Source organism: Moschus berezovskii, chromosome 24, assembly GCF_049115385.1.
Source record: "Moschus berezovskii isolate FMDL1 chromosome 24, NW_MosBer_1.0, whole genome shotgun sequence".
NCBI lineage: Eukaryota > Metazoa > Chordata > Mammalia > Artiodactyla > Moschidae > Moschus > Moschus berezovskii.
In genome coordinates, this window is record NC_142483.1 from 11,083,573 (window position 1) to 11,101,194 (window position 17,622).

At 41.1% G+C, this 17,622-nt stretch overlaps 1 protein-coding gene across 1 annotated transcript in view; it reads left to right on the forward strand.

Annotated features, from left to right (window-relative positions):
* Positions 1 to 17,622, forward strand: part of DOCK3 (dedicator of cytokinesis 3) — a 276,998-nt gene that overhangs the window by 174,199 nt on the left and 85,177 nt on the right. The window contains exons 12-14 of the mRNA XM_088831600.1: positions 105 to 252; positions 8,557 to 8,645; positions 13,346 to 13,471. Of these exons, the coding sequence (XP_088687726.1) occupies positions 105 to 252; positions 8,557 to 8,645; positions 13,346 to 13,471 (363 nt within the window). The remainder of the gene's footprint in view (positions 1 to 104; positions 253 to 8,556; positions 8,646 to 13,345; positions 13,472 to 17,622) is intronic.

Here is a 17,622-nt window from a genome sequence, read left to right on the forward strand (position 1 = left end):
CTCTAAGGTGCCTATAGCTCTGGCATCCTTGAATGACAGTTCAGTGATGCCTTAGAGGAGCACGGGGTTCCCAGTCTTGACTGGTGTTTTCTGCTGTGCCTCAGGCCGGATGCTCCTGAATGACTCCAAGAAGGGCCCTGCTCACCTGCACTACCGGCGACCATATGGCTGTGCGGTCCTCAGCATCCTGGATGTTCTGCAGTCACTCACAGAGTTAAAGGAAGAAAAGGATTTTGTTCTTAAGGTTTACACGTGAGTAATGAACATCAGAAATATTGATGATCTATCTGCAGCATAAGACATCCCAGCGTTGCTGCTGAGAGCAGAAGCTCTCAAGCTTTGCTGGACACAAGCTCATCGGGATATGTAGGACAGGGAGTTTTTGGAAAATGCAGAGATTTCCATCTAAGGTTTGGGACGGGCCCAGGCAACTGCATTTTTAATAAGCTCCCTGGGTGTTTTTGAAGCAGCTGAACTTGGAACTTTCTATCCTGAATTAAGAGTCTGATACACTTTTCCTCTTCTCTCTGGGACTAGCCAGCCTTAGTATGTGTTAACAGGAAGCTAATAATCTAATTTCTCCTGTGTTTTGGCTGTAAAAGACTCCTCTGTGTCTAATGCTTGCCCACCAGCTGTTGTAACAAAGCTGGCTGCTGATGTAAATGGCTTCAGAGAATGATCATGAGTCAGGTTGCCCTGTCCTAGAAGAAAAGCCAGTTTCTCTGAGGAGCTGAGGTTTTACTCCTCGTTTTTGCCACTACCGATCTGTAAGTCACCAGCCAGGCATGGCATTATTTTCAGTGTTCAGCAGCCATGGGCTCTGCCTTACAGAAGCAGTGCATCTCCTCCTGACTCTTATTAAGCAATATAAAATAAAAAAAAGGAGTAGTAGTACAGAATCCAAGCATATCTGTCTTTGCTTATAGAGACTTAGGCATGAATCACGGGCTTCCCTGGTGGCGCTAGTGGCAAAAAACCTGCCTGCCAATATAGGAGACATAAGAGATATGGGTTTGATCCCTGAGTCTACACGATTCCCTGGAGGAGGGCTTAGCAACCCACTCTGGTATTCTTGCCTGGAGAATCCCATGGACAGAGGAGCCTGGTAGGCTACAGTTCATGGGGTCGCGAAAAGCCAGATGTGACTGAAGTGACTTAGCACACATGCAGGCATGAATCATAGTGCTGAAAACATGATCAGTGGTGGGTTTAGTGAGTTTCTTTTCCTCCCAGCATATTAATATTTTTATTAAGTAAATGGAAACATAGCCAGAGTAGGAAAAAGCATTCTTTTTTAAATTATTTTTTATTGGAGTATAGTTGCTTTACAATATTGTGTTAGTTTCTGCTGTACAGCAAAGTGAACCAGTTATACATATACATATATCCGTTCATTTTTAGATTTCCTTCCCATTTAGGTCACCACAGAGCACTGAATAGAATTCCCTTTGCTATACAATAGGTTTCCATTCAGTTCAGTTCAGTTCAGTCGCTCAGTCGTGTCCAACTCTTTGCGACCCCATGAATCACAGCACGCGAGGCCTCCCTGTCCATCACCAACTCCCAGAGTTCACTCAAACTCACCTCCATCGAGTCGGTGATGCCATCCAGCCATCTCATTCTCTGTCGTCCCCTTCTCCTCCTGCCCCCAATACCCGCCAGCATCACAGTCTTTTCCAGTGAGTTAACTCTTCACGTGAGGTGGCCAGAGTATTGGAGTTTCAGCTTCAGCATCAGTCCTTCCAATGAACTATTTTTTACACCGTAGTGTATATATGTCTATTCCAGTCTCCCAATTCATCCCATTCCCCTTCTCCTCTCGGTATTCATACATTTGTTCTCTACATTTGTGTCTCTATATCTGCTATGCAAATAAGTTCATCTATACCATTTTTTTAGATTCCACACATAAGCGATATTATTCGATATCTGTTTTTCTCTCCTTGACTTACTTCACTCTCTATGACAGTCTCTAGGTCTGTCTGCATGCATGCTCAGTCGCTTCAGTTATGTCCAATTCTTTGCAACCCTATGGACTATATCTCACCAGGTTCCTCTGTCCCTGGAATTCTCCAGTCAAGAATACTGGAGTGGGTTGCCATGCCCTGCTCCAGGGCATCTTCCCCACCCAGGGATCAAATTTGCATCTCCTGTATTGCAGGTGGATTCTTCACCCACTGAGCCACCTGGGAAGCCCCCTAGGTCTATCTGCATCTCTGTAAATGGCACTGTTTCATCCCTTTTATGGCTGAGTATTATTCCATTGTATATATGTGTACCACATCTTCTTTATCCATTCCTCTGTTGATAGACATTTAGATTGCTTCTATGTCACTGTTGTAAATAGTGCTGCAGTGAACATTAGAGTCCATGTATCTTTTTGAATTATGGTTTTCTCTGGGTATATGCCCAGGAGTGGGATTGCTGGGTCATAGGCAGATCTATTTTTAATTTTTCAAGGAACCTCCATACTCTTCTCTGTGGCGGTTGTCCCACCAACAATGTAAGAGGGTTCCCTTTTCTCCATACTCTGTTCAGCATTTATTGGTTGCAGATTTTATAATGATGGCCATTCTGACCAGGGTGAGGTGATACCTCATTGTAGTTTTGATTTGCATTTCTCTGATAATTAATGATGTTGAGCATCTTTTCATGTGTTTGTTGGCTATATGTACATATTCTTTAGAGAAATGTCTGTTTGGATCTTCCATCCATTTTTTTCATTGGGATGTTTGTTTTTTTAATATTGAGCTGCATGAGCTGTTTGTATATTTTGGAGATTAATCTCGTTGGTTGCTTCATTTGCAAATATTTTCTCCCATTCTCAGGTTGTCTTTTCATTTTATTTATGGTTTCCTTTGCTGTGCATAAGCTTTTAAGTTTAATTGGGTCCCATTTGTTTATTTTTGTTCTTATTTTCATTACTGTAGGAGGTCAGTCAAAAGAGATCTTACTGCGATTTTATGTCAAAGTGAGTTTTTAAAGCAAGTATATGTCTGTGAAAACTTTTTTTTAAAAACTCCTCTTTTGGTTTTAACCCAATATTTTTTTTTCAAATTAAATCTAATATTGTCAATCACCAGGTTAATATATCTTCACCATATTTGTGGGAATTTTTCCGTACTATCTATTGTATCTGAATCAGGCGTGAAGTGAACTTAATTCACATGGTCTATTAATTTGAAAATAAAAGCCCAGATACCCTTATTACCTGTTTGCCTTAAGTTGTGTTTTGTTCAGTGTTGTGTACTTGATGGGATGAGGATCTTCCTCTGAAATAACTTACAAAGGAAATTTTGGTGTGTTTTCTCTTCCTTTCATGCATTAGTCACAGCCTTTCTCCATTTACAAAATCTCTTCATTGATGGGTAGTGGGACCTGGTTCTTGATAAAGCTTCCTCCCTTTGAAAAGGACTCATTATCTTCTTACTCCACCCTGTCCAAGGGCAGGGAGTTTATAGATAGCACTCCAGAGTTGCATCTCTTTGCACATATCAGCTGTTCCTTGCTTCCACGCAAATTTTCATTGTTGAAAGGGGCTTGCACAGCACTTCTCTTGAAATCATGCTGTCAAGCTTAATTGGCCTAATTCCTTCAAAAACAAGAGCTTTCAGTACCAACATGTCACTTTTCAAGAAGTGGGATTCTTGTGTAACTTATTCTTAGCTCCTTGCTCTGAACTCTGCCTATTATATCAGTTCTAAAAAGCCAAAGAAAGATTTTTTTTAAAACAGAGAAGATAGTTTTTTAATAAATTTTTGAAGGAGTAATAGAGTTAAAATGTAGGATAGGTTTTCCACTTGAAAGTGTTAACAGACTTTCAAAGACACGTCCATGTTTGTGAAATAATCGATTTTGTGCATGGTATGGAATTCCTCTAGGATTAGTGTTTTAAATCCACATCAGCACAGTGAATTCAGCCCTCAGGAGAAGTAATATTTTCCAGTAAGTTTTAGAGGACATATTTGGTAGACTGAATTGGAAGCTTAAAGGTTTTACTGATTCTAATTGCACTTTATCTTTTGCTAGGACTGAAGTTTGCAAGGATAAAAAAAAAAAAACCTCTTGTATAGTTTTAATCAGTGAATTGACAAAATACATCATTAGTTGTTGACATTTTCATCATTTCCTATATTAGTCAGAGTCAGCCTCAAGCTCTGCACTTCTTTTGCCATGATCACTGCTCTGGCTTTATAGATGTTTAATATCATGTGTGTTAGGAAGGCAACACATCCTTTAAAAAAAAATCAGAACAAGAAGCTGAGGCGTAAAAACTAGGTCACTTTTCAATGAACCAGAAACCTTAAAAATCACAAATGAATAACAACTGTGTGAAGTTTATTCTGATATAGACATCATGTTTCCTCCTGTCCAAAAGGGCAAGAGTTGCAGGGAAACACAAGACTTGCTGATTCTGGAGCCTAGGACGGGAAAGGAGAGAATGCCAAGGAGCATTGAGATGGGGTGGCGGTTGTCCATAGATAGTATATTTGATCAATGCAAGACACCTCTGAATATGTGATGACCACTCTCCAACTTCTCATTGAAAAAAGTTCAAACATTTTTAGGCCAACTTTAATGAAATAGATAAATACTTAGATAAAATATTAAATTTATCACTTTAGTTATATTTTAAATCATATCACAGATGTAAAATTGAGGAGCATTACTATTACTTATTCCCTGGGGCTCCCCAGGTGGCGCTAGTAGTAAAGAACCCATCTACCAATGCAGGAGACCTAAGAGAAGCGAGTTTGATCCTTGAGTCAGGAAGATCCTCTGAAGGAGTGCATGGCAACCCACTCCAGTATTCTTGCCTGAAGAATCCCATGGACAGAGGAGCCTGGGAGGCTATTGTCCATAGGGTTGCAAAGAATTAGACTGGAGTGACTTAGCACAGCATGCACACTTATTCCCCACTCAAATTTTATGAGGGTTTTTTTTTAAGTTTTTATTTTATATGGAGTATAGCTGATTAACAATGTTGTGATAGTTTCAGGTGGACAACAAAGCAACTCAGCTATACATGTACATGTATCCCTTCTTCCCCAAACTCCCCTCATATCCTGGCTGCCACAGAACATTGAGCAGAGTTCCCTGTGCTATACAGTAGGTCCTTGTTGACTATATATTTAAATATAGCAATGTGTCCATGTCAATACCAAACTCCCTAACTATCCTTTCCCCCCACCCTTCCTCCAGTATCTGTAAATTCATTCTCTAAGTCTGTGAGTCTGTTTCTATTTCATAAAGGAGTTCATTTTCTTTTAGATTCTGCATATAAGTGATATCATAATGATATTTCTCTTTTCTATGACTTATTTCAATTAGTATGATAATCTCTGGGTAAGATTCATATTGCGGCAAATGACATTATTTTATTCTTTTTGATGGCTTAGTAATATTCCATTGTGTGTGTGTGTACACCATATATGTACCACATCTTCTTTATCCATTCATCTATTGATGGACATGTGACTTGCTTCCATGTCTTGGGTATTGTTAAGAGTGCTGCTGTGCACATTGGGGCTGCATGTATCTTTTCGAGTTAGAGCTCTCCCAAGGCATATGCCCAGGTGTGGGATTGCAGGATCATGTGGAAGCTGTATTTTTTGTTTCTTAAGGAACCCCTATACTGTTTTCCATAATGGCTGTACCAATTTACACTCCCCCCAACAGTGTAAGAAGATTCTCTTTTCTCTTCACCCTCTCCAACATGTATTGTTTGTAGAGTTTTTGATGATGGCAGTTCTGTCTGGTGTGAAGTGATCCCTCCTTGTAATTTTGATTTGCATGTCTTTAATAATTAGTGACGTTGAGCATCTTTTCATGTGCCTGTTGGCCATCCGTAAAATCCCTGGACATGCAGTAGTGAAATGCTCCGCCATTACCTATGCTGGTCATCTCCTCTGTGGGGAAGGTGTGCCACAGAGGCACACAGACCTCTTTTAGATTACAGTCCCTGTGTGTTTTATGATTGAGGACAAACCATCAACATCAGTAATCATGCTCTAAATATTAATTTGATTGGATGCAACATAATCATGCTTCATTATAATCATAACTCATTTGGTTAATAAATTTTTACATTTTTTTTCCTTAGAGAATATCCTAGTGATTGGTTAAAATATGCTGATGACACTGCATCCACTGAGTTTCAGATGATTTGAGTAGTTCCCTTGGCATTCTAGAAAGGAAGAGAGTCGAAAGGCCAGTTAAGAGGTGACTACACTGATCTGAAAGAGAGATGATAATGGCTGAACCAGGGCCATGAAGAAGAGAGGTCATTTGTGACAGATTTTAAGAAAGCTTCATGAGCTAGTGGGTTCTACTCAGAAGCAATCTCTCAGAGCAGACAGACGGATAGGAAACATCAAGCTGTCTTGTGACCATGCAGGTCAAGAGCTTAGCAAGGTGTCTGGGCTGGAGACACTGCGCTGGGTCTTGGCAGCTTTTGGTGGTGGTTGAAAGCATGGAACAGGTGAGATAGCCCAGAAAGCTTATATGGTAGGAAGGAAATGGGCTTCAAATGCAGAGCTCTGAAGGCCACTGATAGTTAAGGAGTGTACAAAGTGAGAAGAATATGGGGGCAAGCCATCAAGTGTCTGGCATCTTAATTGTGTGTATTGGCTGGAAAGGTAGATGTCAATGAGGTAATACACATTGTCACTATTGATGTGGTTGGTAAAGCACCAGCTTCAGTATAGTGCCAAAGAACCAGTGAGTGTTTTATTGGAGAAGCACTGAAATTATACTACCCATTGAGAAAGGAAGTTAATTTACAAGACTCTTTTTGTTCTTTTAGTTTTGTTTATTTATAGGAATTCTTGTGTGTGTGTGTATTTTATACCTGTATATTTGAGATGTATAATGTGTTACTTTGATATGTTTATATTTTGTAATATGTTTGTCAGTGAAGCAATATTTATCATGTTGCATTATTATAGTACAATATTATTATCTGTATTCATTATACTGTGCATTAGTCAGGACTCTTACTTTGAAGTGAGGTGGGGGAGTACACTATATGACAAACTGTAGTCAGATTTCTGTTAAAGAAGGGACTACTGATGTTGTAAACCTAGAAAGTGACAGGAGTCTGACTGCAAGACTAGTCTGAGTCCTCACCAGCTGGGCACTTCTCTGGTGTGGCGGCTGGTTGGAAGAGATGCGATCGTGTACATGTCAGACAGGGAGGGCGAGGTGTGCTGCTGCCAGCACCTCTCACTTCTGACTTCCAACTGAGTTGTTAATCACAAGTGATCATTTTAAAGAACACTGTCTCCCTTCCTCTCCTTGGAAGGAATTCTGTGAGCAGAAGTTATCTTCACAGCTCTGGACTGTGAGAACCTTGTCTCTCACACTTCTTTGCAACATCTCTGAGCAAGTGAGGCTTGTTTATACTGACTGAGAAGTCAGAAGAGCTACTGATTAGAAAAAAGTAGTCTAGTGACCAACCTCCTTTATCGTTGAATGGTCTCTATACAAAGCCTTTTATTTAGAACCCAGTTGTGCTTCATTCACACTGCTGGATGGCACATGATAAAACTCTTGCTGGAGTTTCCACTTGGAAGTGGCTGTGCTGGACTACACACTTCTAAGTAACCATGGGAAGATCTTGTGGGTTTTCCTTTGTGCATGAGCTCTGTGTTCTGGGGTCAGTGATTCTCTCTATCCAACAGGAGAAAGGAGGGGCTGAGGCTATGAAGACTCCCAGTGTCTCATGGAATTTTCAAGATATGGCCCTAATCTCATTTCAGTTGTTTCATTAACGTGTCTACTTTCAGATGAGGAATTCCTTCCTAGTCTCTGTTCCTAAGCTGTACCAAATGGTTGTGTGACTGCAGCTTTCTTGGAATTGTTCTTTAGAGGGGAAGACTCTAAAAATGTCAGAAATTAGCAGAGGTGCAGGTCTGTTCCTCCATTCTCTCTTTTCTTCCACTCCTGAAATTCCTAGGAAAGAACTTTATTCTTACATATTTAGGCATCCAGACTTCTCTCTAAGCCCTCCTTCCCCTTGACTACAGAAGATTTCACAGTGAACCAGTCCACTGCTCTCCCAAACTTTTCTTCTTCGCTTGATCTGGCTAAAATACAACCACAGGCAAATATGCACATTGCCTTGAGGTTAGCAGGATTTTTCTCTGAGGCCAGCATAGTGACAGTTGAATGACAGTATAAAGCCAGTGCAAGATATGGAAGTTGCTAAACAGCAGTACTTGTTGAGAGGAACTGTTTTTTGCCTCTGTTGGGAACTTTCCTGTAGTACCTAGTTGCAAGTATGTGTAAGGAGCTAAAAAAGAAAAAGAATTGTTACGCATGAAAGTGCTACTTCAGACAAAAGGATATTTTGCCACTTAGAGATATTTGCAGAGGTTCATTTTAGAGTTTCTACTCTTTCCCCAAATGTGAATTTTCTGTGTGCCTTCCAAGAAAACAAGCCTTGTCTAATTTAGTAAAATGTGGGTTCATTTCTTTAGGAACGTGTTGCACATTGAACATCAGACCAGATGTTTAAAACTCTTGACTGTCATGATGCCTGTCCTTCTGTTACAGGTGCAACAACGAGAGTGAGTGGTCCCAGATCCACGAGAATATCATCCGCAAGTCCAGCGCCAAGTACTCTGCCCCCAGTGCCAGTCACGGTAAGGTGCTTCTCTGCCTAGAAGACTTTGTGTTGCCTTTGCAGTTGCTTATCATACACACCTTAGTTTATTTGTGCTGATCAGTTGCCAGATATAAAGTTGTTTCCTAGAGACATTTAGTCTCCTTTTCAGGCAGTTTCTATTTCCTTGTGTGATGATTTGAAACCTTCCCTAATTATTAATACTTCTTTTAAAAAATTTTTTACTGGAGTATAGTTGATTTACAGTGTTGAGTTAGTTTTAGGTGTGCAGCAAAGTGAATCAGTTGTACATGTACATATATGCACTCTTTTTAAAATTCTTTTCCCATATAGGTCATTACAGAGTGTTGAGTAGAGTTCTTTATGCTATACAGAAGGTCCTTATTGGTTTTCTGTTTTATATATAGTGATGTGTACGTCAATCCCAATCTTTCCTTTCTCTCCCTAGTATCCATAAGTTTGTTTTCTACATCTGTGACTCTATTTCTGTTTTGTAAATAAGTTCATTTGTATCATTTTTTAGTCTCTATGTATAAGTAGTATTATATAATATTTGTCTTTCTCTGTCTGACTTATTTCACTTAGTATGGTAGTCTCTAGGTTTATTCATGTTGCTGTAAATAACATCATTTTATTCATCGTTTGACTGAGTAATATTCCATTATACATATGTACCAAAGTTTTTGATCCATTCCTCTGTCAATGGACATTGAAATTGCTTACATGTCTTGGCTGTTGTAAACAGTGCTGCAGTGAACATGTGGGTGCCTGTATCCTTTCAGATTATGTTTTTCTCCGGATATGTGCCCAGGAATGGGATTGCTAGACCATATGATAGTCCTATTTTTTAGTTTTTTTAAGGAACCTCCATATTGTTCTCCACAATGGCTGTACCAATTTACATTCCCATCAACAGTACAGGAGTGTTTTATTTTTTCCACACCCTCTCCAGTATTTGTAGACTTTTTGATGTTGGCCATTCTGACTGGCGGAGAAGGCAATGGCAAGCCACTCTAGTACTCTTGCCTAGAAAATCCCATGGACGGAGGAGCCTGGTAGGCTGCAGTCCATGGGGTCACTATGAGTCAGACATGACTGAGTGACTCCACTTTCCCTTTTCACTTTCACACATTGGAGAAGGAAATGGCAACCCATTCCAGTGTTCTTGCCTGGAGAATCCCAGGGATGGGGGAGCCTGATGGGCTGCCGTCTATGGGGTCACACAGAGTCGGATACGACTGAAGTGACTTAGCAGCAGCAGCATTCTGACTGGTGTGAGTGATAAATACCTTGTTACAGTTTTGATTTTCATTTCTCTGATAATCAGTAATGTTAAGCATCTTTTCATGTGCTTTTTGGCCATTACTTCCGACCAGAATGCATTTTCTGCTCTTTCTGTGGTGAATTCCTTATGCTTTGATAGGTAATTTGAGTTCCAGTTCGAATCCAGAGTGAACAAAAGTGTTGCAGGGTTTGTCACATTGTGAAGTCTGTGTTTTCCTGAACAAAGACTACATACCCAGCCCCCCTGCAAAAGACACATATTAATATCACTTTTTCTGGTCCCTTTCAGTGTTAGCATCGCCGAGAAAACCTGACATTAATGAGAATCAGTGGTTAGTCTGCCATTATCAGTCATTTGGAAACTAAAATAGAAAATCTTTATTTCAAAGCAGCTTTCATCTTAGCTCTGCTGCTGCTGCTGCTAAGTCACTTCAGTTGTGTCCGACTCTGTGTGACCCCATAGACGGCAGCCCACCAGGCTCCCCCGTCCCTGGGATTCTCCAGGCAAGAACACTGGAGTGGGTTGCCATTTCCTTCTCCAGTGTGTGAAAGTGAAAAGTGAAAGTGAAGTCACTCAGTCATGTCTGACTCGTAGCGACCCCATGGACTGCAGCCTATCAGGCTCCTCCGTCCATGGGATTTTCTAGGCAAAAGTACTGGAGTGGCTTGCCATTGCCTTCTCCGCATCTTAGCTCAACTTCTCCTTTTTTTCCTGCTTTTATTTTAAAACTGTGTTTAATATGTATCTAAATCTTGGTGTAATTGTACATGTTAGCATTAATTCTAAACTGAATATGAAGTGTTTGATTAAATTAGAAGCACTGTTTAAAAATCTATAAGACCTCCTGAATAGATATTTTTCCAAAGAAGACATACAGATGGCCAACAGACACATGAAAAGATGCTCAATATCATTAATCATCAGAGAAATGCAGATTAAAATCACAGTGATATATCACCTCAAACCTGTCAAAATGGCTGTCATCAAAAAGGACACAAATAACAAATGTTAGCAAGGCTGTGGAGAAAATGGAACCCTCATATCCTGTTGGTGTGAATGTAAATTGGTGTAGCCACTGTGGAAAACAGTATGGAGGATTCTCAAAAAACTGAAAACAGAACTACCATATGACCCCACAGTTTCACTGCTGGGTATATATCTGAAAAAAATTTAAATGCTATTTTGAAAAGATGCTTGCACCCCAGTGTTCATAGAAGCATTATTTATAATTACCAAAGTATGAAAGCAACCTGTGTCCATCACCAGATGAATGGATAAAGAAGATGTAGTGTATATATGTACAATAGAATAGTACTCATTCTTAAAAAAGAATGAAATTTTGCCATTTGTGCTACATAGGTGGAGTTGAAGGGTATTATGCTAAGTGACATAAGTTAGAGAAAGACAGAATACTTAATGATATCACTTATGTGTGGAATCTAAAATGTAAAACAAACTAGTAAAAAAAAGAAACAGACTCAGATATAGAGAACAAGGTCTTGCTTTCCAGTGGGGAGAGGGACATGGGGAGGGGTAAGGGATAAGAGATACAGACCACTATGTATAAAATAAACACTCTACAACAATATAGCAACACAGAGAATATAGCCAATATTTTATAATAATAACTACAAAAAGAGCTTACCTTTGAAAGTTGAGAATCACTCTGTTATACACCTGGTACTTACATAATTATACATCTACTGTACCTCAATTAACATATAAATAAAAACCTGTGAACTTTTAATATACTCTTGAAGATAACTATCAAATTTACATAGAAGCATGTTTCTCCAGATAATTTTTACCTTGAAACTATTTCATAACCTCTTTTATATAACCTTCTTTGTTTTAATGTTATAAACCTGTTGTAAATACAAAGTTGTCCTTGAAAGTGAAAGTCAGTCAGTCATGTCCGACTCTTTGTGACCCCATGGACTATACATTCCATGGAATTCTCTAGACCAGAATACTGGAGTGGGTAGCCTTTCCCTTCTCCAGGGGATCCTCCCAACCCAAAGATCGAACCCAGGTCTCCCGCATTGTGGGCGGATTCTTTACCAGCTGAGCCACAAGGGAAGCCCAAGAATACTGGAGTGGGTAGCCTATCCCTTCTCCAGAGGATCTTCCTGACCCAGGAATCGAACCAAGGTGTCCTGCATTGCAGGCAGATTCTTTATCAACTGAGCTATCAGGGAATCCCTCAAGTTGCTTTTAAATGACAGTGTAAAGCCACTGCAAGTCATGGCAAATCTTAGAGTTGTTGAGAAGAACCTCTATAAAGATCAGCATATTTTCAGCTAGGAGGGTCCCCAGAGCAGTTCCAAACCAGAGGCTATAAAGTTTGAGATGCTCAGCTGGGAGTACTTGAATTCTCTAAAACTCTGTAGCATGGGGTTCCTCAGGGCCTCTCTCACTGGTTTGAAGAGCCTGTTTTTCCTCATATGTGCCTGGATGCCAAGGAGCTACATACACGCAGTGTGCTGGAAGGTGAAAGGAGTTCATATCCCTCACCTAAAGCCGTACTAAAGCAAGAACCTTACTTTTTAACAGGGACAAGTTGCAATTTGGAAGACTGTTCATGCCAATATTTACAGTGTTCTTTGCTATATTTATGTATTTTATTTATGAAGAGCTACCCTTGGCTACAAGTTCTGAAGCTATGGTGTGTTTAAAACATGGAAAACATTTTAAAAGAGGGATAGTGGTAATAATACATTAAAAGAAACAACCAAAAAGCAGTTTCCACCATCACCTAACAAGGTTAGAATGCTGAATTTTGTCTTACTTCCCAGAATGACCAAAGTTTCCATGTCATTGTCAGTGTCTTATGATTTTTCTCCATGACTCACAGACACTGGCCACTTAAACAGTGTTAGAAAAGCACCTCTCCCTCTGTGCTGGGAGCACCATAGACTTCAGAGAGCCTCAATTACGATGGCCCTACTGAGGTCAGGTCTTCGTGCACTTGTGGGAAACCCTGGAGGAGAAATAGGCTGCTTTTCTTTGGAGTGTGTGTCTGACTGTTTCTTGGCCAGGCTTAACTTGGAAGTTGTTTGGAAATCATGTTTCAGCTCCCTCATTGAGTAAATAAAGAAACTGAAGCTTGATCAGATACTTTTGGTGGCTAAACCAGGGAGCCCAGGTTTCGGGATGCTGGGGAACAGAGAGGAGGGCAACTTAATCTCCCAGACCTCAGTCTGAGTTTTAATAGAATAGTCCTCTGGGTTTTTGAGATGGTTTTGACTTAGATTCTTTTAGCTTTCTAGAATATCTCTTCAGAATAATGTATACTTTCTGCCTCAAAACTTTTCTCAAGAAAAATGCTGAATTTTGAATATTTTTCTCTGAAAAAAAAAAAAAAGACTCTTTATGTGTTTTCTAGGGTAGAAGTGTGATTCTGAGTTTTAAAAAAAATGCTTTTGTTTTTGCAGGTCTTATCATTTCTCTGCAGCTTCTTCGTGGAGACATGGAACAGATTAGGAGAGAAAATCCCATGATATTTAATAGGGGATTGGCAATTACAAGAAAATTGGGATTTCCTGATGTCATCATGCCAGGTAGGCAGAACCTCTTGGGGCTGGGGTGGGAGAAGGGTTAGGAGAACAGAATTTGGTGCTCCCCTTGTGAGCCGGTGGCAAACCACACTATGGAGGAGCCCCACAGCCATTGACAGCCTCTGCAGCCAGAGTCAGGTTGCTGACTGCAGTCTGCAGCCAGTGGCTTCTTTGGCTCTTGTTTGCATTTGTTCTTTTCCAGAAGCCCCCTCATACCTTCACCGGGGCAACACAGCATAATCTGGCACTTGAACCTTTTTGTCTACTGTGGAGCCTGGATGTTAGGAAGCAACACAGAGCTCCTCACAGGGATTCCTTTTTTACACTCTTCTCTTCAGTTACATATCTTAGAAGAGAAACCCCTTATGAGAATATCCTCTTTAAGGAAAATAATGTTTGTAGTGTCTGAATCCCGGTTCATGAAGTAGCAGATATATTTGTATCAGAAAAATGAATCATAACAATGAAAACACCGTATCCTATCAGGAAAACAGATTGGCAAATGGTATAGGTTAGGCAGTGTGAATAGTACTACCTGGCCAGTTTCTCAGAAATTGTCTTAACTCCTTTCACCTAAGGCCCAGTGGAGAGCCAGGGCAGAAAGTGGGAATGCATTGACTCTCAAGTGTGGTTCCAGCAGGTTAATCTAAAGCTCATGCTTCCTAGTGAGGCAGATGCGGGTCAAGCTAGAGCAGTGGATCCAAACAGGCCATCAGAACCAGGGGACTGTGGGGAATGAGGGAAAGATAGAGGCGTGGCTCTGATGGATGGGAGGCAGTCTGGAACCAGAGAAGATGGGAACAAGGAGAAGGAAGGAAGAACAAGGAAATAGCTCCTTGTCTGAATGAATTACAGAAGGCGTGACCCTACCTTTTCCATTGAGTTTCATTCAGTGTTCCGCTAAAAGCTTATTTGCGTTTGTTTAAAAGAGCCAAGCCAGGCTAGACTAAACTGATTGTGACCACTCTAAATAATCACCTCTTTGGAATTCTCCATGGTGCTGAAAACTCCTTTTATTGGAAATATATATCAGCATATACTCAGGGGAGAGTATGGCCTGAGCATACAGAAGGTCTTGTGATGGATTCCAGCTGTCCTTCCGCTCCCCACATTATGCCCAGACTTGTTTTCTGTCACTTTTATTCTCTCTCCACAGACACTGTGACTGCAGAGCAAGCTGCTGTGAACAGCCTTTGTCCCTTGCTCATTCTCACAGGAGGATCTTTTGAATGACAGTCCTAGGCCATTTAATCAATTCCTTGTCAATTCTGTTTAGTTTTAAATGTTTAGAAAACTCCGTGCTTATGAAAGGGCCTCATCTAGCTGTTGTGGAGGGTGATGTCCTCCACAGGACATGTCTCCCATCCTGTCCTAATAGTGTTTCTCAGCCCTGTGTGACCCTCGTAATCAAGAGAAGAGCCCAGACATCATCCCTAGCTTCTTGGCAACATGTCACTGAAGAAATAATTGGTGATTACCAAAACTGATCTGATGATCATTTTTAAATGAGCTATCCAGGCCCATGATATGGAGTCACATATTCGGAAAGATATGCTTGAAGTCCTTTCTCTCTTTTAAGAACTGGTTTGTCTAAGATTTGGACATTGCCTTCCTCTTAGCCCTCACACAGTCATAGAATCAAAACAAAGTGAGCAGACACTAGAAAGAAACAAGCTTCTGTCAAAAATCTTTAAGCAGACTTTAAATTCAAGAGTTACAGCGTCCATACCTCACCTGTGGAAAGAGATCTTTTTGTGAGCACTCTGAATCTCTGTGTCATTGGCACACAGGTTGATAAAGGACTTCTGAGAAAGTTGGACATGACCTTGGAAGTAAGCAGTATCAGTATCATTGGTGAGGCAAGCGGAGTGTCAGGAGCATTTCTTCCATTGGGCAGCTGAGGCGTCACCATCTGATTTGCCCCACAAGGCAGAGACACTGGCAGTCGTTGGGTGTCCAGACTTGGGCTGTGAATGTGCTCTTTGCTGAGTTGTGTGCCCTTGAAGTACTGAGTGCTGGAGCTGAAAGTGAGGATTGATTCACAGGCAGGAAACAGTCCTCTATGTGTCTCTCCTCTCTTCTACCTTACCTCCTCTCGAGGAAAGAATTTTTTGCACAGATTGCCACTCTTCAGATTGTGCACTAACAACTGACAGTGCCTTTAATGCCCCCACAAGATATCATCAGAGTGGGTTTGCCCTCCTTGGGCGAGGTGATAGGGCTGGCCCTGAAGGTTCTGCTAGAGCAGCAGGAAAAGTGTGCAGCGGTGTTTTCAGTTGTGGTCCACCTGTCCTGGGAAACCACGTCTGTGACAGGAGGTCCCTTTGTGAGGTCACCCTCCACCTGCAGCTGGTCCACTCTTCACCTGTGGGAATATTGGATCTGGGCTGCAATGGTCCCTCGGCCCTCATGGTGCTGGTATGACCAAGTTACAAGGAATTGCAGCTTCTTGACACATGGTCATAAGAGAAATGAACAATGAAATGAATTATGTTAGTAACTGTAAGCATTTCAACACTGAAGTCTGAGAAATTTGAATAAATGGAAAAATTAGAATGGTTCATATACTGTGGCTCTTATTTTGAAACTGTCAGCATTTGGGAGAAACTACTAGATACTCATTTGGAGAGGTCATTTATGTCAGATGGCCCAGACCAGGTCCTTGTCAAAGCATATTGACAGAGCTTACAGCTCTGAGTTACAGCATTTAGACAAGTTCTAACCACACCGTATCTGATACATGATTTCAGAAAAGGGCTTTCCAGTGGTCTCCTGTTGCTTTCCATGAGTGTGTCAGATACACCATGTGACTGCTGTGAACAGGAGATCTCCTACTGTTTGCCGCAGCCAAGGCCCTGACTGCACAGGCATCCAGCTGTGTTCATGACTCATGGTAGTGAGCACGAGGCAAGACCACCATTGCTGGTGGTGTTCTGGGAGTCGCAGAGAAGGCACATAAACCCAGGAAACTCCATCCAAGATTATAGAAGAATAAACTGATATGGGAACTTAAGCCTGATTTTGAAACTGAGCACCTAATAGCTTTTTGTTGGTTTATCGCCATATTTCTGTGGGTCGTTCCTCCTTCCCTCTCAACTCATTTTAGTTCATTACAGAAACTAATAACTCTACAACACACTTTTACTCCTCGAGAATTTTTTCAAGCAAATGGAGTGGAAATACTGAAGCAGGGCAGACGTTTCAGGTGAATGAGTTTTCTGTGACTCACTTGTCAGCATTAGCCCAATTAGAACTATCAAGAAAACTGTCAGCCAAAAGGCTGTAAGCTGAAGGAATGATGTAAAACCTCTTGCTCAAGAGTGGTCTGTACCCTCCTCCAAACCTCGTCGAAGCCAGCAAGGGTGTGCCACCAGTTTCTGTGCTGTTTTCTAAGTGTCAGCTTTCTAGGAGAGTCTGTTCCCTGGAGTCAGTAGGAATGCAGAGCTGTCATGGCTCTGTGGCAAAGAAACCTTTTAACTTGTTTTCTAAGGCTTGAATTTGTAAGGTTATCATTTACTGTGGGTGTTATTGGCCAAGTTTCATATTAGTTAAATGAGCTTCTCTTTTGTCAGAAGAAATCTGCCTTGTGATTTTAATATATTCTAGCTGATGGCCAAGTTTTTTTTTTTTTTCCTAAACCAGTATTGCTCTAACTTTAGTATGTATCAGAATCACCAGCAGGGCTTGTGAAAAACACATTGCAAAACCCACCCCAAGAGTTTCTGATACAGGAGGATTGGGGTGGGACCTGAGCATTTGTATTCCTCACAGGCTATCAGGTGATGGTTTAGGGCCCCCTTTGAGAACCATGTCCTAAAGAGTACTCTGCTTTAGGGATGCTTTGCCCGTCTCGGAATCAGACCTGTGCAAGCTCCTCTCTGGGTTGCCCTGACCTTGCCCTTTAGAAGGCAGCTGTGCTGGCATGGCAGCCCTCAAGGGGACCCCCCGACTCTTGCCCTTGTGCTCAGAAATACACTCTGCCCTTTGCTTTGACCCCTGATATAAAGTGCATGCTTCATCACCAACCTGCAAGTGATGTTTTTTTTCTCTTTTCCTGTTTGTCTTAATTGTTCTTGTTTCTCTCTGTGCTGTCCCCTCATTCTCGCCCCTTTCTTTCTGGTGCAGAGATGAAGATAGTTGGGTGTAAGTTCCTG